A 26,865-nucleotide genomic window follows, 5' to 3' on the forward strand; every position below is an offset into this window, starting at 1 on the left:
TATGATGAGTGTCCATCCCATGGACTGCAGGGCCACCAAATCTGTATGCAATTGGACATGTTTGAGACATGATTGGAAGGTGCCCGGCCTCAAATTCAATACCTGTACTTTCAATTTCCCACTTTAATGTTGAAATGAAACAAGCCCACATTGAAATAACTGCAGGATAACATCCAACACCTCTTCAACTGAATGCATTGCCAGGGTCAGTGCTTGTATTCAATCACTTGGGAGTCAAATGTAAATATTTTTATTAATATCTCAAATAAAACTTGTCAATCATTTATTCCTGTAATCCCTCTTCTCACCAAATGTGGTCACAATCACAACACTCTTTTGTGGTGTTCAGTTTTCTATTTCCTTTAGTTTTGTGTGTAGCACTCTAAATGAATACTTATTAATAGGTGGTGTGCTCTTCAGTCTTGAAGAAGGGGCAAGTTTCTGGAACCAGTTTCTTACATGGCGTATTGTGAGTTTCATTTTATAATTTTAGTGTAGTTAAAAATCCAGTTCATTTTGTAATATAAATTCATATTTGTGGTCTCTGTGCATAATTTTTTTTTCAAAATTTTAAATGGTCACCGCTAAAAATTAAGAGATTAAAAGTAAAAATTAAATTTTAATTAAAAATGAAACATAATGAATGGAGCAATGTTTTCTTCATAATTAAACAAGGTTGCTGATTAACCTTGCTAATTAATATTTCACATACAGGTAACCCTCGTATAGCATAGTAGTTTTGTTCCTACAAAATCTTGCATAATGCGAAACCATGTTATATGGGACTAAGAACCGGTACAAAAAGGGGGTTCCAAAAGCTAACAAAAGTACAATTTTTTTTTTTTAACTATCGGAAACTTACTTAATTTTATAGTAGTAATAACTTAATATTTTAACTTTATTTTTATAACAGTAGTAACTTAAATAGTAATAACTGAACGAACGTCTTGCCTTACAAACTGTGATATTTATATGTCATATAATGCACGTTCATTTAAGTTTCTTTCTCTTCATTGCTGCTAAGCGCAATCTCTTCTGAAGAATCTAGATTTCATGTTGCTCTCTTTAAAAGTCACGAACTGCACACTTCGAAGTCACAATTTTTTATGGTCTCAAACAAGCACAAGTTCAATACCACAGAACCTAACCCATGGATCTCCCAACAAAATACAGTGGACACTCGCTTTAAAGATATAAAGCACAAATTTAACTTTATTACCTTACCAATTAACAAAGTTAAATGATATGTGAAAATCGGAATATTTTCCAGTTAGAAAAATAAAAATAAATTTACGCTTACATACATAGCTTAATTAATACATACTGTAATATGTACAGTATATGACCCTCCAGCATATGACAGCACAACAATACAAATGGCCCTCAGTCCCCAGCAGCTTTCACTCTCCCTCTTACGGCAGCGAGAGGATCAGAGTGGAAGCAGAGGGTGCTAAGAATCTCTGGGTACGACCAGGCTGCCATGCACGGAAACTGAACTTGGCCTGTTATAACGTAAGATCACTCATCGGTGAAGACAGGATATTAGAGCTGGAAAAGGAATTAGAAATTGTGAATTGGAATATCATCGGTTTGGCTGAAACAAGAAGAAGAAATGAATCAATTATAAGTTTATCAAATGGAAATCTGCTGTACACCAATGGAAACAGTGAAAGGAGTGAAGGTGGAGTTGGGTTTCTGGTCCATAAAGATTTTAAAAACAACATTTTGGAATTCAAAAGTACCAAGGGTGTCAAGACTAATACTCAAGATTTCTAAGAGGTACAAGCTAAAGATTATAATGATTTATGCACCAATATCGAGCCATGATGATGAAGAGGTTGAAGAAATGTACACCGAAATTGAGAGTCTTCTAGATTGAGAGTCTTCTAGAAAACCCACTACATTATTATTATGGGGGACTTCAATGCTAAGGTTGGAAAAAGGCAAAACAGCGCAGAAAGAGGAACTATAGGAAATTTTGGAATTGGTGAAAGAAATAAAAGAGGTGAAAGACTTGTGGAATTTGCAGAATCTCAAGGACTGTCAGTAATGAACACTTTTTTCAAGAAAAGGGTGAACAGAAAGTGGACATGGAAGAGTCCAAAAGGATTAACAACTAATGAAATCGACTTCATCCTCACTAACAGAAGATATGTTGTGAATGATGTTACCGTCCTGAATAAGGTAAATGTTGGAAGTGATCACAGAATGGTAAGATGTACACTTGATATAGATGTAGGAAAGGAAAAAACTGACTCGAGTAAATAATACAAAGGTCTTTGAGATAACAGAGGAGGAGAAAAAGCAGTATGTACTGGAACTTATGAACAAGTTTCAGCTTCTGCAGACTGCTCAGGACCAAGATATCGACGAGGAATATTACAACTTTCTGAAAGTAATAAAGCCCAAGAAACCTATAGGGAAAAAGAAATCCAAAGAAGAAAAAAATTAGCCAAGAAACACTTGTCATGATGAACTGAAGACGACAAATGAAGAGCAAGAAAAACACTGGCAGGGAGAAAATTGAGTATACTGAGTTATGCAAAGCCATTAGAAAGAGACATAAGAAGATTTAACACAAGGAAAGTAGAAAAAGCATTAAGGGAAAACAAAGGATTTAAATCAGCAGCCATGAGCAGTAATACAGAAAAACAAATGATACTGAAACTGAAGAATAGGGATGGTGTACTTATAAACAGCAGAGAAGGCATAATTCAAATAGCAGAAGACTACTATAGAGAATTATACAAGGAGCGAGGGAATGATGCCAGCAGTGGGGAAGATGGATTGCAATGTAGCAACACATACGACATACCCGATATTCTTCCTGATGAGGTAGAACATGCATTGAAGAAAATGAAGAATCGGAAAGCCCCGAGGGAAGATGAAGTTACTGTAGAGTTGTTAAAATTGGGAGGAAGAGACATAACACAAAAACTAGCAAGACTCTTCATAAAGTGCATTAGAAAAGGTGTGACGCCTAAGCAGTGGAATAATGCAATCATAGTTTTGCTGCATAAGAAAGGAGATAAATCAGAAATTGGAAATTATAGACCAATTAGCTTGTTATCCCACATCTACAAGTTGTTCACAAGGGTCATTACTAACAAATTAGAAAGAATACTTGATGAGAATCAACCGAAAGAGCAAGCTGGCTTTAGGTCAGGATTCTCAACTATGGATCACCTTCACGTAATATCACAGCTAATGGAGAAAACAAATGAATATAAAACACCATTATGCCTGGCATTTGTGGATTATGAAAAGGCATTTGACTCCATACAGCATAAGGCAATGTTTCGGGCACTGGAAAGACAAGGCATAGATACCCCATATATTATGATTTTGAAGAAAATATATGAGAGTGCTACCTCCTTTATTAGACTAGACAAAGACAGTAGCAAATTTAAAATCGAGAAAGGAGTTCGACAAGGGGACACAATATCTCTGAAGCTGTTTACTGCTGCCCTTGAAGAAGTTTTCAGATTAGACTGGTCGCAGAATGGAGTCAATGTGAACGGAGAGTACCTAAACCATTTACGATTTGCAGATGACATTGTGGTCATAATCCACGATCCCAAAGAATTAGAGGAAAATCTTAATCAGTTATGCACAGTTAGTAAGGATTTTGGACTAAAGATGAATATGGCTAAAACAAAAGTAATGATGAACAAGTATGCCACGGAAAGGGAAATAAAGATTGAAGGAGCAGTAATTGAAAAGGTGGAGTCATATACTTATCTGGGACAAGTTATTCGCTGTAATAATGATAAATGGCTGGAATTCAAGGGAAGAATAAATTTTGGATGGATAGCATTCGGGAAATATAGTCACATACTGAAGAGCAATAGCCCAGTTTGTCTGAAACGTAAAATAATGAATCAATGTATACTCCCCGCCATGACTTATGGAAGTAAAACTTGGGCACTCACCAAAAAAATGGAAGAGAAGCTGAGAAATACACAGCGAAGAATGGAACGAATTATATTGGGAATCAGACTGTTAGATAAGAAGAGAAACACATGGATTAGGCAGCAAACTCAAGTAAAGGACATTCTTATCAAAACTAAAGAACTAAAATGGTCTTGGGCAGGACACATAGCTCGAAGACATGATGACAGATGGACTAAGAAAATAACAGAATGGTACCCAAGAGGAGCTAGAAGAAAACCTGGAAGACAAAGGCAGAGATGGATAGATGAAATTCATGAGTTTTTGGGTAGTAAATGGATGGCCGGTGCTCAAAACAGAAAGAACTGGAAAGTTTCTGGAGAGGCCTTCATCCTGCAGTGGTTTGAAAATGGCTGATAATGATGATGTAATATGTACATACTAACTAATATTTCTGTTCACTGACTTCTTTTTTTTTTGTTTGTTGTAAAATTTAAAACAGTAAAAATGATAAGCAATTAATAACAAAGAACACAGCATGCACAAGTTGCAACAAACACGATATGCACAAGTGAGATATGGAGTAATGATTTTCTGAAAATTTGTTTTTATATGTTTGTTTGTTATTTGGTTTTTAGGAGCATTAGCAACTAAGGCCATATTGCTCCGGGGATATGTGGTGGTCATTCCCTGACCTTTCCGCATCCACCATATTTGGTGGTCACGGCTCAAGCCCTGGTCTAATCAAGAAGCGTGTGCTACGCACTGCTGCTTCTGCCCACCTGGCTATGGAGGCACCTAAATTTTTTAGATGATTACGTATATTATGGAAGGAGAAACATATTTCACCATAATAACGTGAAAACCCACAGAATTCCAGCCATCAATACTATTGCAAATGCAAGAATATCGAGTTTACTACCCATTTATAATTGATTACACTAACAGAAAAGACCAATAAACCAGAAACTGCAAACTGTTTTTGTTGTTTTATGTGGTAGTGACCTCCAGAAATGTGCTAAAAAAATATCACAAAGGCAATAACAACTAGCGAGTCAACAGCAGGGATTCACAAAACGTAATGGAAACATTGAAAATTACATCTAACATACTAGCAAAGTTTTCTTAGCACAAAAGCTTAAAAATACCGTATTATGTGAGATTTCCCACAATTATCAAGCCGTGTTAGAGCGAAACCGTGTTATATAGTACCCTGTTGTGTGAGGATTGCTGCAATTTATCAATCGTGTTAGAGCAAAACCATGTTGTAGAAGCACTGTGTTATACGGGGGTTGTCTGTAAATTTTTTTTTTTTTTTTTTTTTTTCACAATTTACACTAGTGATAACTGTAATATCCAGCTGATTGGAGAGTTATTACCTAATTTTAAAGTTGTGAAACTGAATTAGTATATAACATAGACATCATTCAGTTGGCACATAGTAATTTAATGCTGTTTAGTATGTATTGTCACTGTGTAATCATAATGGCATGCATTGACACAGTGCATACTAAAACCAGTCACTTTCCAGATAAATGTCCTCCAAGTTATCAACAGTCATTTGTTTTTCACCACATCTGCCACTGAACCCTATCTTGCAGAAGAGAAAGAAGAACAAGATTCACCTTTCTTTATGTGGAATTAATGAGAATCAGAAACAATGATTGATAATGATTTTTAACAAATGTAAGCAAGCATGTTGTCTAGTAAAACTTGACAATAGTCTGTCATAATTAAATATTGAATAATCAGATATTTAATAATGGTTGGTAATTCACACTTGTGATATATTTCTGCAAACAACATTTAAATATTTTACAATTGTTATACCAGCTAAATTAAGTTCCTTTGTGCAGCTGTGCATTATATGTCTTCATCAGTACAGCAGTAAATTCATCTGAGTTTAAATTGTTGTCCCAAAACGAAAGTCACTAGATCGATTTTGCCCTATGTTGATAGTTAATGATGATCCAGAAAAAAGAAAGAAAAAGAAAATTTCTTTCTTTTTTCATATTCCCATATGAAATTTGATTAAACCATCTCCAAAACTCCAATTCTTATAAGCTTTCAGTTATTGAAGATGTAATCTTAACTGTTTAATGGTACAAGTGAACAATTTTGCCAGTTAAATCAAATTCCCTTAAGGTAGTAACCATGAACATGGCTTTTTTCAGTTGTTATCAAACTTATTATTAAAAAAAAGCACTTGAAAATCTTTAAAAAAAAAAATAATCCTTTCACATGAGAATAAGGTCTTCATTTACACTGTTTTGTCATTGTCTCTTCTCCCTTAAAAAAAAAACTCTTTGTAGCTAATATCCAGATTTTTTCATTTAACAAGTACATGTGATATGCATAGTGACATTAAGTTAAGACACTATCAAATTATTTTTTTGACTTAAAATAGAATAAAATATTGAAATGCAGGGCATTGGTTGAAACAAAGTGATTGCAAACTATGTATGCATTGACACAGTATTCAAAATCTGTGAACTGTGAATTCAACTAATTGCGCTTAAGAAGAAATATAATGATACATATGTAAGTACAATGCAGGATATTTTTGGTAGTAACAATTACCTTGTTAAAAGTCCAAAGTTATGATAGAATAATTATACCTCACTTAGTTTACATTTTATTGGAAAAATATAAATTCAGTGTCTTTAGCATTAGTAAAGGCACATATGCAAGAAAGCAAGCTTATACAGCATCAACCAAAAAAAAAAAAAAAAACCCTTCCCATTTCACTGGTCCATTCGTTCCAAATGTTTGTCTAGTTCTGCTTTGAATTTATTTAAGTTATCAACTTCCACAACAACAGATGGATGTTTGTTTCAGTGATCAACTACCCACTGGCTAAAGGCAAATTTCAGCACCTCTATTTCCTCACTTTGAATCTGTGCCCCCTCATGTTTGTAATCTGAGCAAGAGGAAGAATCCCATCAGCATTGACTCTGCTCAATCCATTCAAGGACTTATACACCTCAATCAGATCGCCTCACAGGTGCCTAGTCTCCAGAAGCTACAATTTGCAAAACTTAAACCATTCTTCATAAGGCTCCCCATTGTTCCCTTCACCAGTCTTGTTGCCCTTCTCTGTACTCATTCTAGCAACTCTACATCCTTCCTAAAATGAGGCTTCCAGACCTGTACACAGTACTCAAGGTGTGGCCTGACCATTGCCTTATACAAAGGGATAATCACCTCCTAATCCCTGCAAAATTCTTGTATGCATTTACAAGACCCCATGTAAATGTATACAAGATGTAAATGCATATAATCTGGCAGCCTGTCTACACTGCTCCAAAAACTTCATATCGGACTCCACAATTACCTTCAGGTCTCTTTCATTCTCCACTACCCGAGTGTAACACCACCCAGTTGGTACATTTCTCTGGGGTTACTGCTACCCATATACAGTACTTTGCATTTGTCAATGTTAAACTTCAGTTGCCACTTCTCAGCCCATCTGCCTAACTTTTCAGATCCTGTTGCAGCAGCATACTGTCATTACTGTTATTAACAACCCTGCCAAATTTTGTATCATCTGCAAACTTTGACGTTAAGCTTGATATACCTTCATCAGTATCATTGATAAATATACAAAACAACAATGGGGCCAACACCAAACCCTGAAGGACACCACTAATAACATTAGTCCTCATAAAGCAGTATCCATTGAATTATTACTGCTGTCTTGTCTAGAATTTGATAAACATATGGCCCTCTCCTCCTTGAATAACTCCTCATGTGTGAATATAGGTGCAAAATACTCATTTAGTTCAGCAGCTATCTGAGAATGATCAGCTACAGTCAAACTATTGATATCAAGTGGACCAATCTGGTTCATCCCCTTCCTTTTAGAGTTTATATAAGTAAAGAAGTCTTTGCTGTTTTTCTTTGCATCATTTGCCAAACATTTTTCACTTTGCTTGCCTGACCTCCTTTGTGACTTGATTACAGACTAGCTTGTATCTACCATAGGCTTCTGTGTCACCTGACAATTTATGTGCATCCCATGCATTTTTCTTCTCTGCCATGAGTCTCATTAGTTCATCTGACATCCATTTGGGCCAAAAACCTAGAGCAGTATTTCTTAGTTGGAACAAAAAGCCTAGTAGCTTCTAAAACTACTTCCTTGAATGCTTCCCATTTAGAATTTGTGTTGATAACTTCATCAGTTGGTCCCACTGTATAGAACCTAAAAAATCTCTGAGACCACTGTAGTCGGCTTTACAAAAGCAAAAACTCTCTCCTTTATCCCTTTAAGTAAATCCCACATCAGTACACCGTGATCACTGCCTCCTAGTGGTTCCTTTATCAGTAAATTCTTAATTCATGAATAATCACTGCTGATAATCAGATCAAGAGTGGTACTCCCTCTTGTTGCCTCTCTAATATGCTGCTGCTGTAGAAAACAATCATCCAATAAGTCCACAAGTTCCTGTATCTGGGAAGTTAAAATCCCCCATAATAAGACCCACCCTATTTCTCTGTATAATTGTTCATTGTACTCATCAGAGTCATTAGGCCTATAACAAACTTCTGCTCTCATTTTGCTTTCCCAATGCTTATGTCACACCAAACTGACTCAACATTGCACTGTCCATCTATATCAAAATCAATGACATTTTGTGTTTCTTAACCAACAGCGTAACCCCTCCTTCCTTCCTATCCTCTCTATCCTTCCTGTACACGTTGTACTATCTAAATTCCAATTCAGCATTCCTTATATCTGAGTGACAACACATCTCTGATATCCAAACAATATCTGCCTTGGATGTCTTAATCGGCACTTCAAATTCATCAAATTTATTAACTATACTCCTAGCATTGGTGTACATGCAAGTATACATGCACCTGTTCTTACTCTTAGTTACTCTAATGCAGCCCATGTATTTACTTCTTTCATGACTCCCAGCAATTCCTGAAATCCCCAGAAACTTGCTTTCCAGGCTGCTGCTCATTCCAATAGATGCAGTGCAAGAATCATTTCCACCTCTGCCTGCAGCTACTGTTAATCTATTAGTCTGTGAATTCACCCCAAGCTAGCAGTTTTCCGGCCCACCTAACATTGCTCGATAGCATCACCAAATATTCTTGCACCCTTTCTATTTAAGTGTATCTCATCCCTGTAGAAGCAATCTCTCTTGTTAACAAGCAAGGACCACACCGAGAAAAATTCTACCCCATGAGCCTTGCACAATCTCTCCAGGGTCAAATTAATTTACAAGGCTCTCATCATATACTCCTTCCTATCGTGTCTGGGCAGGATTGCAGACACTTTTAAATTTAACCCTAACCTGCAACTTTTTTTCAACACTGACCTGCACCTGCTAAGTAAATGCAGATCTCCTACACTTAATGTCATTAGTGCCAACATATACAACAACGATATCACCTTTTTTGTGCTTAAAAGATATCTGCTGTACAACATCATCAACTTTTGCTCCTGGCAGACATACTCTGGTCCTGTTCCACCTATCCTTTTTGCACAATATATTTCCCATTTCCCTGACAATTGAGTGACCGACAATAACTAGCTCTTGTGTTGTGGGACCAGCACATCCTGTCCTGAAGGTTGCTGCTGTGTTGCCTGGTGCATAAGAGTGAACTCTAGCATTGAGTTGAGCAGCTGAGAGGTTGATGGGCCCTCCATTTTAATTCCTTCAAGGGCATCTACCCGACTCTTCATGCTCTCATAGATGCCCATTAGAACTCTGAGTTGGCACCTAATTTCTTCACATTCTCTGCAAAGACATCCTCCATGGTTAGATGTCCTGTTCGAGAACCTCAAACATGTCGCATTTTGCACATTTTTTTTAGCTGTGATGTATTGGAGAATCGTCCCTTTCGGTTCTCCCATGAACCACAGCACTTTCACTACTTCGCGCAAATTGCTTTGCTCATCTAGTCTGGGGCATGATTTCCATTTAAATACAGTTTAATTATTAACAAAAAACTAATATATTGTAAAAGAGTTAAGCAGTCTACAGTTTATATACTTATTTAAGGTATTCTTCAATGAGTCCTTGCAAAACATAAATGTACTTTGCTTTCACACAAATGACATCTTAGAGGGTATCCCATTTGCCCAGTGTATAATGGTGTCAATCCCAACATGGAATACAATAGATGACACACCTGGAATTAATATTAGTAGTGACAAACAATGGAAAACAAAGCCTATAAAGAATCCTAAAAAAAAAAAAAAAAAACTACCCACCTTTCCTGTCCATTCCCTATAACAATTTGTGTAATCCTTCCTTAAATTTATTCAAACTATCCACTTCCACAACACCAAGTAAAAGTATGTTCAGTTAATAAGTTATTTTCTGTCCGAAAACAAAATATTTTTTAAAATCTGTCCTGCAACCATCCTTTTAAATTTGTTCCTTTATGTGTGTTGTACAAGAAATAGTAAGGATGCATTTGGTTTACATCCATTTAAAGCCTTAAACACTTCAATCAGGTGTCCTCACAGGGGCCTAGTTTCCAGGTCCTGCAATTTGCAGAACTGAAATCTCTCTTGGTAAGAATACACTCTGTGTTGTTGCTCTTCACTGCACTGTTCCAAAAGATCCACATTCTTCCTAAAATGAGGCTTCCAGATATCTATGCAGTACTCAAGATGTGCCATAACCATTGCCTCACCCAGCAGGATAATCATCTTGTCTGTGCAGGCAGAATTCCTGTATATCATTGACAGGATGTCATGCGCTATCCTAGCCTGTCTGCACTGCTCAGAGAGCTTCATGTTGAATGGTATAATTACCCTAGGATACCTCTGTGGGTAGTTGAGGTTGACAGATGAAAAAAATTCAAAGGTCAACTGGGCAGTTATCTGTGTGAGAGGGAAACATAATTCATCTATTTTCTGGGTCTTTTTCATTCTCCACCACTTAGACTAATTGGCATGTTATTCTGATTTTAGGGCTATCCATATGCAGTACCTTGCATTTATTAGCATTAAACTTTAATTGTCACTTCTCAGCCCATCTGCATAATTTTTCTAGAGCTTGTTGTGGTTGTGCAGTATGCCACGATTCCTGCCAATCTTTGTATGATCCACAAACCTAGAAATTAAGCTTTATAGGCCTCATTAATATCATTAATAAATATTGAAAACAGTAAGGAATCCCACATTGACCCCTAAAAGAACTCCACATTAGCCCAAGAAGAGCAGCACTGATTAACAACCATCCTCTGCTTTATTCATAGCAATCACTTACTTGCCCTTTATGCTACACTGCTCCAGTTTGTATAGCAGTCTTTCATGTGTAACTATGTCAAAAGCTTGATTAAAATCTATGTATATTGTGTCAAAAATATTTGTTACATCGAGTGCCTTTGTTACTTCTTCACGGCTAATCAATTCAGACAAGATCTCTTAACAAATCCATGCTGTGGCTGCCATATAATTGCATTCCAGTCAGAATGATAATGCTTACTTCAGCCATGGTTCCATGATTTTCCCAGAAATAGAGGTTAGTCTGCAGTTACACTCACTTCACTCTTTGAATCCCCTCTGTGAATATGGAGACATTTGCATATGTGCAGTCTGTAGGGACCACTCCTAAATCCAAGATGTTCTGATAATTATGTCTAAAGGGTTTGTTTGCCTCTTTTGCTGCTTTTAATATAATTGGATAGATTCTGCCAGCCTCAGATCCCTTTTACTTTTAACTGCATCAGTTTCCTCTTCCACTTCCTAGTTCTCACGAAATCATTTGGCTCCCAGTTATAATTAGGTATACTTCTGTTATCCCCATTACAGAAAACTTCTTCACAAATCAGTGTAAATGCATAATATTTATTGTTGATCAGCAACCTGAACATGATCCATCAATATTTATTCCATTCATATTTACTGTGCCAGTATGGCTTATCCTTTTCATTCTAGTGTAAACATAAGTGCTACTTTTCTTTGATGATTCACTGACAAGGCATTATGAAGCTAATTGCTTACCTGCATATTGTGTAGGGGATGCCAGACTTGCTATTGAGACATCTCTGAACCCATAACACTAAGCTAAAAAATTTCTTAATGGTTACTTGCAAGGTTCCAGACCAGATTTTGGAAACATGACATTACGGAAAAGGTGTATCTTAGAACATGGGTTATGACTTGTTTGTTTGTTTGTTTTTTTTTTTTTTTTTCACATCATGTGTTACTACTGTTCATGGAAAATATTAATTTTCCTTGCTACCAAAATTTCACAAACCATTAAATATCACATATAAAGAATTATCCATTATTCTTTGTTCTCTTCCCATCTCCATGGTACCCCAAGCAAGATTACCATGGAGATCAATGATTTTGGTTATGAATTGCTGTCACACCCAGCCATTCTCCATAATTTACTGCTTTGACTTGTTATCTATTTCCTGCATTAAAGAAACATATGAAAGGGTGATACTTTGGAACAAATAATGATGTTATTTATGTGATCCAGGAATAGCCTTTAGAGGTTACCATGCTAAATAAAAGTTGATTCACTTCCAAATTGCTTTATTAAATTATTTTTGTTATTTGCTTTTTTATTTTTTGTTAATTGCTTTTGTTAAACGATAATGTATTTATTTAAATGGAATCAAAGGATAAGGCCTTGAATGGTTTGAGCAAGCTCAGTGCTGATGGGATTCTTCCTCATGCTCAGATTACACACCTGAGAGGGCATAAATTCAAAGTGAGGAGACATTTGTAGAATAGATGTGCAGAAATTTGCCTTTAGCCAGTGGGTGTTTGATTGCCGGAACAAATTTCCATCAGTCGTTGTGGAAGTTGATAGCTTAAATAAATTCAAGGAAGAACTGGATAAACTTTTGGAGCAAATGAATGGGTGAAATGGGAAGGGAGTTTTGGTGGGGGCCAATGCTGTATAAGCTTGCTTTATTGCATCATATGCCTTGACTAATGCTAAAGATAAAGAGTGTCAAAATGTCTTGCACTAGCGATGTTAATTCGGGTGATATTTTAAAAGATAAAATAGCAACAAAATTTTGAGAGGAACATCTATGGGTGAAGTGAAAAATGAAGAAGAAAAAGATAAATTACATGAATCAAAAGCTTCCTGCTAAATTTGCTAATTATGAGGAGGAATTAAAAAAATATTTATACACACTAAGAAATTATGACATTATGAACTGGCAGGACGTTTATAGGATCTTTACTCATGAGAACATTTCAAGTTCTTCAAAAATAATATTAGTAGTGGGGGAACAGCAAACCATGTATATCTAATTAAATTTATATTTGTCAACCTTCAAACAGTTTATTGTTAAAAAAAATTTTATTATCTGTGTTTTATTCAATTTGAAAAGTTTTTATTTAATTTTGTTTTAAATATAAACATTTCCTTAAAATTTTCTTTCTTTTCATCATTGTATTCTACTATCTAAATTAACGTGAATGTGAATGAATTTGCTTGTTTTATGACATATAACTTAAAACAATTTACATATAATTATATTGTACAATTTGAACCTTCACTAATTCGAATTTCTCCTTTTCCTCCTTTACTCTGAATTAATGAAGTTCTGCTATACTGTCAGCCTGAAATTTAAAGAGGCCACAAGAACTGAAATTAGTACAAAGACAGTATGAAGAGCTACACAGCATCAGATATTATGGAAGAGTAGTACACCACACAAACCGATAATATGGTATGCAGTACAGTGCAAAGTGTGGACTAGCCACAACTCATTATATTTGGTCACTGGAACATTGGACAGGTTCAAGAACTGACTTTATATCTTGAAATTGTGCCATTATACCAACTTGTAACATGTTTAGTAACTCACCTAGAAAAAGTAGTGCATGAATCATCTGTTTATTTGCAGTTAGTCATATGAAGTGCACATTGAATAGAAGGTGTTTCGAATTTATTTATTTATTATTTTTTTTTCAGACAGATTTTAACTGGTTTGCAAAGTTGTGGGGGGTGGAGGCAAATTGTTTTGGCCATCCTTCAAATTTCACACACCAGTGATTCAATATCTGTTGTCTGTGATATGAATAGGAGTGTTCGACATTTAACTATTCATGAAGTTGCTAATGAAATTAGTATTTCAATATTTCTCGTGGGACATCATTCGATTTTAACACAAGATTTGGGAATAAAACATATTTCTACTATGTGAGTTCTCACATGTCTGGGCATACGCTTTGTTTCTCCAAAGTTAATTGTAAGCATGTGGTTATGGAAACAAAGGCCCCAGTCTTTCATCAGAAAACTCTTCTCCAAGCCCAAAAAGCAAGATAATCTTGATCAAATATGAAGATCATGCCTTATTGGCCTATTTTTTGGCTTGCAGGGCATTGTTCATTATAAATTTGTCTTGCATGGTCAAATAGTAAACCAAGAATATAGGAATACCTCACATAGCACGATTTCGAACAGCGCAGGTTTCGCTATAGCGTGGTTTACAAATTTAAAAAAAGTTAACTGCGTTACGCACCAATACATTTGATATGCATGTATGTATTATAATGCCAGCACATAGGCCAATGCATTATGGATTCAAGGCCATTCTGACTGTTGTCAAAACTCCCATTATATACGGACTCTGCTAGCATTCATACATTAGTAAACACTCTTAGATTCCGAGCGGTGAGGTCGTTGATTGTGCATAAACTGTACAAATATTTTTCGCTGTGTATTTTTATTAAAGATTATTTTTTAAAAACACCTTTATACCCAAATATGAGTGGAAAGAAGAAAGGTAATGGTGCTGAGTGTTCTTCTAGATCCAAACATTGAACGAGGTATGAAAGTAAGGCAGGCGTTACAAAATGACATTCGATGTTATAAAGAGATGTATATAGATAAAAAGAAGAAAAAAACTGTGCAAACTATTCTGATCAGTTATTTTTAAAAATAAAAATACTGTACATACTTCACTTATATTCTTTTGGTATGTACATACTGCAATAAAAATCATTTCTACTGTACTTACTAATATTTTTAACTTTTATCATTTTAGTTTCTTTTTTTTTGCAAGAATTTCTTGTGCATCAATTTATAGTAAACAAACACCTATATATTTTTGCAACTCGACCCATATAATCAAATTGTCGGAACACATTACATTAAAATACATACTAATAATACCTCAATCAGCGCGGTTTCGCATAGCGCGGTATTTTTTTGGCACGAATTAACCATGCTATGCGAGGTATTCCTGTACTACAAAACAGTGCTATGGTGATTACCCAATCCTGTTTGGAAAAAAAAAAAAAAAAATTCAGAAAAGTAAGCTTCATGTAATTGGCACATGCAACATTGACAACACCCCCTGCACACCCAACCCTGTCCATTCAAGAATTTCTTGTACTTTATCACTGTGCTCACATGTCTTAAATTGCCATCTTAAAGCTCCATTGAAAGGTCACAGATTTGCAGTGAGGAAATTATTCATAATGCTATACAGGAACTAATAACAATTATGGAAGAAGCTTATCAAGAATTTTACCAGAATTTTCAAAAGCATTGGAATCAGTATATACAGTATCAAGGAGACTACTTCAAGGTTAATTCATCTGAATAAGCTTCATTATTTCCCAAATATATTTCCCCGAACTTTTTGTACACTAGTATTAAAAACATGTTGTGTCACTCCATGGCATGTTTTATATGTTATGGAGTGACAAATTTGTGGTGAACAGTTTTCCAATGTGATGGCTGTATTTGGATCTGGCAAATGCATGGAGTTTGTTGTTTACAAAAGTGTGTCATCCTGCCGGGGTTGTTTCTCCAGTTTGGACCATTGATCATTGTTTATGGAACTATGAATGCCACTGATGTTTTGAACAAATTTTGCCTTTTATACACTGTAGTAGTAGCAGTATTGAGAAGTGTCCCTTTTCTGTTTTTCAGCATAACAGTGCACCATGTCATACTGCATAGCCTACAGTGACTTTGTTTGAAGATATGTGCAAAAGCTTCATTGGCTTTCTCAGATTCCCCTTTATACACCTTTGAGATGAACTGGAATATTGGTTTCAGGCCAGGCCATCTCTCCTACAATGAATAACTGAATTAGCCACAATGTCAAAGCAGATTTAGACCAGAAATACTGCTTGCCTATCATAAAAACTGGTTTTGAATTCATGGACAAGATACAGTTTATATAGCATTAGCAAAAAATTTATTCACTCCATTTATCCATTCATTCCAATAATTTGCCTAGTCCTCCTTTAAATTTTTCGATCTTCATGACATCATGATGCTGACCCCATATAAACGTGGGAAGAAGGCAAAGATAAAGAAGAGGACAAGATACAGTGTAATTTGTGTCAATAAAAAGTTCTTTGAAACATTTAAGTTTCCCCTTATTTTTGTGAGTATAGTGTGTGTGTTAGTATTGATATTGGCAAAATAATGCAAAAAAGCAGCTTATATAGCATTAGCAAAAAAAGGCCTTTGATACTGTTGCACATGGAAGACTGCTGCACAAATTGGAGCAACTGTGGCATAGGAGGCAAATTGCTGCTATGGATAAAGGGATGGTGGAGTGAGAGAAGACAAAGAGTGGTAATCAATGGACACTGCTCTTCGTGGACTAACGTTATTAGTGGAGTGCTGAAGTTGTGAAAACAACAATGGATCCAACACTGAACCTCAGGGTTCAGTGTTGGGTCCATTGTTGTTTTCTGTATTTATAAATGATATTGATGATGGTATATCAGGCTTAATGTCCCAGTTTGCAGACGATACGAAAGTTGACAGGGTTGTTAATGACACTAATAACAGTACACTGCTGCAACAGAATCTAGAAAAGTTGAGCAGATGGGCTGAGAGGTGACAAATAAAGTTTAACATTGACAAATGTAAAGTACTACATGTGGGAAGCAGTAATCCCAGAGTAACGTATCAACTTTGTGGTACCACACTGACAGTGGTAGAGAATGAAAAGGACCTGGGGGTAATTGTGCAGGCAGATATGAAGTTTTCTGAGCAGCGCAGATGGTCTGCAAGAGTAACTCATGGTATCTTGTCAATGATATACAGGAATTTTTCTAGCAGGGATAAGGTGATTATCCCTTTATATAAGGCAATGGTCAGGCCACACCTTGAGTACTTGAGTCTGGAGGCCTCATTTTAAGAAGGATGTAGAGCTGTTGGAACAAGTACAGAGAAGGGCAACAAGATTAGTGAACAGAACAAAGGGTTGCTCTTACGAAGAAAGACTTAAATTTTGCAAATTACAGTGTCTGGAGACTAGGCACCTGCGAGGTGATCTGATTGAGGTGTATAAAGCATTGAATGGTTTGAGCATGCTCAGTGCTGATGAGATTCTTCCTCTTGCTCAGAATAATTGCCTGAGAGGGCATAAATTCAAATTGAGGAAAGACGGTTGTAGGAAAGATGTGTGGAAGTTTTCCTTTAGCCAGCAGGCGGTTGATTGCTGGAACAAACTTCCATCTGTCATTGTAGAAGTTGATAGCTTAAATAGATTCAAGGCAGAACTTGACAAACATTTGGAGCGAGTGGATGGGTGAAATAAAGGGTTTTTTTTTTTTTTTTTGGCTTATTCTATATAAGCCTGCTTTCTTGCATCATGTGCCCTTACTAATGCTAATTACTGATATCAAAATACAGTACCTTATATTTATCAGTGTTATACCTCAAATTGCAGTTTTTCAACCCATCCACCATATCCATCTAGGCTTTTGTCCTGTGATTTTTTTTTTTTTCTTTTCCCAAAAATGAAATAACAGTTAAGAGATCATCACTTCAATAATGAAGCCAAATTCATCATCACCCCAAGGCAAGTTTTCATTATATAACAGTAGAAGAATTCAAGGATTACCTTCAAAAAGTTTATCATGGGTGGCAATAGTGTGTTAGAGCTGAAAGACAATAATTTGAGCAAAGTTGTGTGCAGTTTCACTGATTTTTTTTTTTTTTTTTTTTTTGTTCCAATAAAAAAATACTTTTATATATCAACATTTTGACCATACTGTGTATGGATGTTCATACATGCATACACGCACGCGTACGTATTGTGCTTTTTTAGTTCATTAGAATTGCAATAATGCAAATTAAAATGTCTTTTCATTTATATGAAATGAAAAATTTTATATGCACAGTGTAAGGATTCCCACAAACCAGCACTAATCCGGCCTAGAGGTTTCTGAATTTGGGATGCCTGACTGATTATAATATAAAATTTTTCTAATTTTTCACCTGATTTGGTATTCTTACATTTTTACTTATTATATGCTATTATTAAGTGCTTAATTTGAAAAATAAAAAACATCAATGATATGGCAACTTAAGAGTGTTTTCAATAATTTCATATACCTTGCTTTTTTCTTTTGTCCTTTTAGTTTTTCTGCTCCATGGTTTCTGCCTTTACTTTGAATGTTATCTTGAGTGCTTATCATGGTCATCCATTTGAATTGTCATATTCTGGCTTGATAAACTTTGGCAAATTCGATGTAAGTTTATTTATACAATTTTTTTTTTTTTTTGTTTGGATTTTTTAATGAGTTAAATTGAATTATAGTTGTTCTCCACTTAGTACTGTTAATCAGTCCTTTGAAAACTGAGTGCTCCATGAATCCACACTGAGTGGGCAAGGGTTTGGAGAGATTTTTTTATGTAAGAAAATATAAATGATGTAAACAACATGAACTAGTTGCCTTCAGTTGCTCCTCCAACCAATTTTAAAGTAGAATTTTTCTATATAACAATATTGAATTTTGCAAAAATGCTGAAGCTTTTAACCCATTACAGAATTCTGTAACATCAGCAGATGGAAGGGAGCCTCTTGGATTCATAAAAGATCAGTTTGTATCACTAATATTTATGAATATTAGCCATTGAATTTTGCCTTCTATGCTAATAATTATGGTTGTTTTTTATTTAAAAAACTTTGTAATATAATTTTAAAATGCATTGAGGAGAGATATCTACCTGTAATTTTTTTTTATAAAATGCACATAAAAAAAATACACTATGCAATATTATTTTCATATTAGGTTAATGTCTTGGTAGGTAGTTTTGCCTTTCATATGGAAGATTGTCATCACTTCCTTGTCTGTTGGTTTCTCTAATTAAACAAATAACGGTAAGCAAATCTCTGAATATCCAACATCTATTTCAGCCTCAAAATTCAAAAGAAGAAATAAAATGCACATCACAGAAATATGAATGTGTGACTATTCTAGGGTGCACCCTGCCAAAGTTTCCAGAAAATTTGGCAGGGCGCATCCTAGTATTTCTATAAATCAAAATCTGTACTTAGTGTGGTTTCCCCAAATTTAAAAACGCAATTCCAGAAACTTTTACTTCCTTCATGTGTTGACTGATTCTTTAAAGAAAAGATCACAAAGAAACTCGGTAACAAAAAATACATCTGAAATAAAAATAACTGGTTATAAATATGTTAAGATTATTAATAGTAATAGTATTTGCCATATAGCACAGGGAAGTCAAAGCTTTTGCTGCACTCGGGGAAAAAAAAAAAAAAAAAAAAAAACAAGTACATAAGAAAACACAAATTATATGCTTCCATCCTCACACAGGTAAGTATCCATTTGACTTTTGAATTTATTTTCAAACTGTCAGCCTCAGCTACCTGCGATGGCAACTTGCTCCAGCTATCAAAGACTTGCTGGCTGAAAGAAAACTTAATACAATCTAATATAAACCCCAAGTCCTGTAATTTGAATTTATCACCCCCTAGTTCTGTAATTCTTTAAAACAGTGAGAATTCCGCCTTCATTCATTTTACTAATCCCTCTCAGAGCCTTATAAACCTCAATCAGGTCACCTCTGAGGTACCCAGTTGCCAAGCTCTGTAGCCCACGTAATCGGAGTCTTTCCTCATAGGGCTGTCCTTCTACTGATCTCACCATTCCAGTTGCCCGTCTTTGCACCCTTTCAAGAAGCTCAGTGTCTTTTGGCAGATGAGGTCTCCATACTTGAACTCAGTATTTCAAATGTGGCCTTATAATTGCCTTATATGGTGGGATTATGACCTCTCTATCTCTACAGGATAGCATTCGATAAATCATCGATAGGACACCATGGACTTTCTTGGCTGCTTGTTTACACTGTTCAGAAAACTTCATATCTACCCGTATTTGTAACTCCCAGATCCCTTTAATCCTTCACTGTTTTTAATTTAACCCCACCAAATGTATGATTTAATGGGTTGCTATTACCCAAGTTTAAGTCCTTGCATTTAGCAGTATTAAAACATAGTTGCCACTTCTCTGACCATGTTTGAAGTCTGTTCAAGTCATCCTAAAGGAGTGCTGCTTGGCATGGATCGTTAACGACTCTGCTAATTTTTATGTTATCTGAAAATTTTGACATCACGCCTTCTATCCCTTCATCAGTGTCATTTATGAAAATGCGAAACAACAGTGGTTCAAGCACGAATCCTTGAGGGACCCCACTCCTGATTTATACCATTCTGAATGAATATATATTAATCACAACCTTCTGCCCTGCAACACCCAGCAATCCATCTTAGCATCTTACCAGTAATCCCAACCTGTTCAAGCTTATACAGTAACCTCTCATGAGGAACCACCAAGTCAAATACTTTGCTAAAATTCAAATAAACTATGTTGAAATTATTCCCTAAATCCAGCTCATGAGTAACTGCCAAAATAGCCTACTAAGTTAGTTAAGCACGATTTACCCTTAACAAAGCCACGTTGTGTGTCCTTCAGAATGCCATATCTATCTAAATGTCCCTGGATTGCACTCTTAATCGCTGCCTCTAAGATTTTTCCTACCACTGAGATCTTAGAATCAGACTAACCAGTCTGACTATGAAGTCAGACTAACCAGTCTGTAGTTACCAAATTCACTCTTAGAACTGCTTTTATGTATTGGTGATACATTGGCACTTCTCCAATCCAAAGGAACCTTCCCTGAGTCCTAAGATGCCCTCATAATTAACCTCGATGGTTCAGTACACTCCCTTGCACTCTTCCTCAAACTACAGGGTATATGCCATCAACTCCAGGAGCCTTACTTACCTTTATGCTCAAAAGTTTTTCTAATAAACAATCATCTGTAATTACATCATTAATTTCATATGGCTCAGCCTTTTCTCATCATGAAGGGTCTTTCACCATTAAAGATAGTTGCAAAGTATCTGTTCAGTTCATCTGCAAATCAGTTAGTTTGTCTAAGACTTCCCACGCCCAGTGCACAAGAGTCCAATTTGATTTGCTTTTTTCTTCCTTAAATTCACAAACATGAAAAATTTCTTGTCCCCGTTCTTTGTTCTCTTAGCCAATGCTTTCTCATACGCAGCCTTGGCCTCCCTGGCCTTATGTTAAACTTAATGATACAATATACAAATGTTCACTGATAAAGTTGACATACACTTAAGCTGACTTCTAGAACATAACTTAATTCTTTTGAATTTAAGAGTCCACTGTATTCTAACTCTGATATTATTACTGTACTAATAGTAAACATTTAAAACAAGGAATTATTCCAAAGAATACAGATAAATGGCTGCTTTCTTTAAAACACCTTAGCGTCTCTAATTCCTTTTTATTCATGTCTGTATTTCCTCAAGTAGAAATCCACTCGTACTATCTTTTAAAAAGTTAGCATTCCTTACCTGTATAGAATGTCTACATGATAATTAAAATTGCATCATTGATAAGGAGCTGAAAATGAAAAATGATTGCTAAAAGATATAAAATCATCAAACTTCAATTCCAGAGGGCTTAACTGTTTAAATACTACTGCAAAAAAAAAACAAAAATACCTATAAAAACTTGACTGAAACCATTTTTAGATAGCTTGACTTAAATGGTGGCTTTATGTTCTGCCCTTTAAATGTGGTCTCTATGGCTGTGTAAACATTGCATTCATTCCAAATAATGATATTTCTTCAAAAATAAACATTAAATTTTACAGGGAACTCTAAACAAAATAATTGCATTTATGCAGAAGAGCCCTCAAACTATCTTGTTTCACTTTATAAACATAAAACACATCAGCTTCAAACCTTTTTAAAGAACTCCATTTAAAAACCTGCCATTTTGGTTTCTCTTTCTTTACACTTTGCTAAGGGTGCCCTACTAATGGCATATAAACATTCATTGTGCTACCTTAAGATTAATGTGTGCATCATGGAGTCTTGTTAATGATATATAGGAATTTTGCTAGCAGGGACAGGGATGCAATTATCCCGTTATACAAGGCAATAGTCAGGCCAAACCTAGAGTACTGTGTTCAGGCCTGGAGGTTTCATTTTAGGAAGGATGTAGAGTTGCTAGAATGAGTACAAAGAAGGGCAGCAAGATTGGTGAGGGGAACAAAGGGGTGCTCTTACAAAGAAAGGCTTAAGTTCTGCAAATTGCAGCACCTGGAGAGTAGGCACCTGCGAGGTGATCTGATTGAGGTGTATAAGGCCTTGAATGGGTTGAGCAAGGTGAATGCTGATGGGATTCTTCCTCTTGCTCAGATTAAGAACCTGAGGGGGCACAGATTCAAATCAAGGAAAGACAGTTGTAGAATAGATGTGCAGAAATTTGCCTTTAGCCAGCAGATAGTTAATTGGTGGAACAGATGTTTGTTTGTTATTTGGTTTTTAGGAGCATTAGCAACTAAGGCCATATTGCTCCGGGAATATGCGGTGGTCATTCCCTTGACCTTCCTGCATCCTCCGTATTTGGTGGTGACGGGCTCGAACCCTGGTCTAATCAAGAAGTGTATGCTACGCACTGCTGCTCCTTCCCACCTGGCTACGGAGGCACCATAAATTTAAGGCTGAGCTGGATAGACATTTGGAAAAAATAGAGGGTTTTTTTTTTTTTTTTTTTTTTTTTTGGCTGATGCTGCATAAGCTTGCTTTCTTGCATCGTATGCCTCTACTAATGCTAATCACTCCAGTGCAATGTTGAATGTGAAACACGTGTTGGTGAAAACGGTAGAGATTTATACAAATTATAAAACACAAGTTATAAATTCAGTATCTTCTGAACATAACATATAAAGGTAAGAATATTTATCTGATATATGAATTAGATGAATATAATATCAATTATATTATCTAACCATGCGAGACAAACTACAAATGAAAATATTTCATTTGTAGAAAACAACAGTTCAGAAATACAATTAATGAGTTAAAAAAAAAAATCTCTTATTTTAGTTCTCTGATATTCAATTCTTTTCCAAAAAAAAAAGCATTCCAACTTTATGTGGTAATTTGATATACTGTAGAGTATATCATACTGTAGAGGGGCTTAGAGGGGAACAGGTATCCTGTGTGTTATCAGACACTCAGCCTAAAACACTGATGGATCCAATATCTCTCTATTACAGAAGATTTAGGAGAAGTCCGGTTGGCCTGCCTCCCTAAAATCCACTCATGCACACCTTCTCGATGGTGAGCCCTGTTACGTCACTTAGGTGGCAACGAACGTGCAGAGTGGTTCTCTTCAAGACGCCTGGTCAGCGTGAAGAGGAAAAGACCAATCCCTCCAGCAATGAGAGCACAACAATACAAATGGCCCTCAGTCCCCAGCAGCTTTCACTCTCCCTCTTACGGCAGCGAGAGGATCAGAGTGGAAGCAGAGGGTGCTAAGAATCTCTGGGTACGACCAGGCTGCCATGCACGGAAATTGAACTTCGCCTGTTATAACGTACGATCACTCATCGGTGAAGACAGGATATTAGAGCTGGAAAAGGAATTAGAAAATGTGAATTGGAATATCATCGGTTTGGCTGAAACAAGAAGAAGAAATGAATCACTTATAAGTTTATCAAGTGGAAATCTGCTGTACACCAATGGAAACAGTGAAAAGAGTGAAGGTGGAGTTGGGTTTCTGGTCCATAAAGATTTTAAAAACAACATTTTGGAATTCAAAAGTACATCACCAAGGGTGTCAAGACTAATACTCAAGATTTCTAAGAGGTACAAGCTAAAGATTGTAATGATTTATGCACCAACATCGAGCCATGATGATGAAGAGGTTGAAGACATGTACACTGAAATTGAGAGTCTTCTAGATGAGCAGAAAACCCACTACACTATTATTATGGGGGACTTCAATGCTAAGGTTGGAAAAAGGCAAAACAGTGCAGAAAGAGGAACTATAGGAAATTTTGGAATTGGTGAAAGAAATAAAAGAGGTGAAAGACTTGTGGAATTTGAAGAATCTCAAGGAATGTCAGTAATGAACACTTTTTTCAAGAAAAGGGTGAACAGAAAGTGGACATGGAAGAGTCCAAATGGATTAACAACTAATGAAATCGACTTCATCCTCACTAAGAGAAGATATATTGTGAATGATGTTACCGTCCTGAATAAGGTAAATGTTGGAAGTGATCACAGAATGGTAAGATGTACACTTGATATAGACATAGGAAAGGAAAGGAAAAAACTGACTCGAGTAAATAATACAAAGGTCTTTGAAATAACAGAGGAGGAGAAAAAGCAGTATGTACTGGAACTTAAGAACAAGTTTGAGCTTCTGCAGACTGCTCAGGACCAAGATATCGACGAGGAATATTACAACTTTCTGAAAGTGATAAAGCCCAAGAAACCTATAGGGAAACAGAAATCCAAAGAAGAAAAAATTAGTCAAGAAACACTTGTCATGATGAACCAAAGACGACAAATGAAGAGCAAGAAAAACACTGCCAGGGAGAAAATTGAGTATACTGAGTTATGCAAAGCCATTAGAAAGAGACTCAGAGAGGACATAAGAAGATTTAACACAAGAAAAGTAGAACAAGCATTAAGGGAAAACAAAGGATTTAAATCAGCAGCCATGAGCAGTAATACAGAAAGACAAATGATACTGAAACTGAAGAATAGCAATGGTGTACTTATAAACAGCAGAGAAGGCGTAATTCAAATAGCAGAAGACTACTATAGAGAATTATACAAGGAGCGAGGGAATGATACCAGCAGTGGGGAAGATGGATTGCAAAGTAGCAACACGTACGACATACCCGATATTCTTCCTGATGAGGTAGAACATGCATTGAAGAAAATGAAGAATCGGAAAGCCCCGGGGGAAGATGAAGTTACTGTAGAGTTGTTAAAATTGGGAGGAAGAGACATAACACAAAAACTGGTAAGACTGTTCACAAAGTGCATTAGAAAAGGTGTGATGCCTAAGCAGTGGAATAATGCAATCATAGTTTTGCTGCATAAGAAAGGAGATAAATCAGAAATTGGAAATTATAGACCAATTAGCTTGTTATCCCATATCTACAAGTTGTTCACAAGGGTCATTACTAACAGATTAGAAAGAATACTTGATGAGAATCAACCGAAAGAGCAAGCTGGCTTTAGGACAGGATTCTCAACTATGGATCACCTTCATGTAATATCACAGCTAATGGAGAAAGCAAATGAATATAAAACACCATTATGCCTGGCATTTGTGGATTATGAAAAGGCATTTGACTCCATACAGCATAAGGCAACGTTTCGGGCACTGGAAAGACAAGGCATAGATACTCCATATATTATGATTTTGAAGAAAATATATGAGAGTGCTACATCCTTTATTAGACTAGACAAAGACAGTAGCAAATTCAAAATCAAGAAAGGAGTTCGACAAGGAGACACAATATCTCCGAAGCTGTTTACTGCTGCCCTTGAGGAAGCTTTCAGAAGATTAGACTGGTCGCAGAAAGGAGTCAATGTGAACGGAGAGTACCTAAACCATTTACGATTTGCAGATGACATTGTGGTCATAAGCCACGATCCCAAAGAATTAGAGGAAAATCTTAATCAGTTATGCACAGTTAGTAAGGATTTTGGACTAAAGATGAATATGGCTAAAACAAAAGTAATGATGAACAAGTATGCCACGGAAAGGGAAATAATGATTGAAGGAGCAGTAATTGAAAAGGTGGAGTCATATACTTATCTGGGACAAGTTATTAGCTGTAATAATGATAAATGGCTGGAAGTCAAGAGAAGAATAAATTTTGGATGGATAGCATTCAGGAAATATAGTCACATACTGAAGAGCAATATCCCAGTTTGTCTGAAACGTAAAATAATGAATCAATGTATACTCCCCACCATGACTTATGGAAGTGAAACTTGGGCACTCACCAAAAGAATGGAAGAGAAGCTAAGAACTACACAGCGAAGAATGGAACGAATTATATTGGGAATTAGAATGTTAGATAAGAAGAGAAACACATGGATTAGGCAGCAAACTCAAGTAAAGGACATTCTTATCAAAACTAAAGAACTAAAATGGTCTTGGGCAGGACACATAGCTCGAAGACATGATGACAGATGGACTAAGAAAATAACAGAATGGTACCCAAGAGGAGCTAGAAGAAAACCTGGAAGACAAAGGCGGAGATGGATAGATGAAATTCATGAGTTTTTGAGTAGTAAATGGATGGCCAGTGCTCAAAACAGAAGGAACTGGAAAGTTGCTGGAGAGGCCTTCATCCTGCAGTGGATTGAAAATGGCTGATGATGATGAATTCTTTGTATAATGATGACTGACTGGAATTGTTGAGAGTGAGTTTCACACTCATTGCAGCTGTGAATAATTAACACAGGTGTAAATTACCATTTGCAGGTGAAAAAATTGGCTTTAGAGACAATAACAGACAACATCCAGTTTCTACATGCCATATGATTATTATGAGATCGCGTCAAAAAGTTGACTTTATTTATTACAAAAGAGCAAGTGGAGGTAGACGGCTGCAATCATGTGTAAAATAAAGGCAGTGTCAGTACACTGCTAATTACAGCCATGTTGAACTTTAGATGTATAGGTGAACTTTAGGCTTCTGTTGCAATCATTATTTATCAAAGGTAAGAATATTTATGAAAATGGAAAAACATGTGTTACATTAAGTTTTGTATGAAGAATATGTTCAAATCCTCAACTTTAAGAATGTATTTCCAGTGCTTGTTTCAATAAGGCTAACATCTATCAACTAATGAAACATTTCCAAAATAGTTGAGAATCTGCCAAAGATGACCAACATTCAC

The 26,865-nt window shown here is 36.0% G+C and overlaps 1 protein-coding gene across 1 annotated transcript in view; it reads left to right on the top strand.

Annotated features, from left to right (window-relative positions):
* Nucleotides 1-26,865, top strand: part of LOC150076452 (H(+)/Cl(-) exchange transporter 7-like) — a 301,080-nt gene that overhangs the window by 92,489 nt on the left and 181,726 nt on the right. Inside the window, exons 9-10 of the mRNA XM_090387362.1 lie at nt 405-469; nt 18,227-18,337. Coding sequence (XP_090243488.1) covers nt 405-469; nt 18,227-18,337 — 176 coding nt within the window. The remainder of the gene's footprint in view (nt 1-404; nt 470-18,226; nt 18,338-26,865) is intronic.

This window comes from Mastigoproctus giganteus, chromosome 13, assembly GCF_048544385.1.
Source record: "Mastigoproctus giganteus isolate SK-2022 chromosome 13, ASM4854438v1, whole genome shotgun sequence".
Classification (NCBI taxonomy): Eukaryota; Metazoa; Arthropoda; class Arachnida; order Uropygi; family Thelyphonidae; genus Mastigoproctus; species Mastigoproctus giganteus.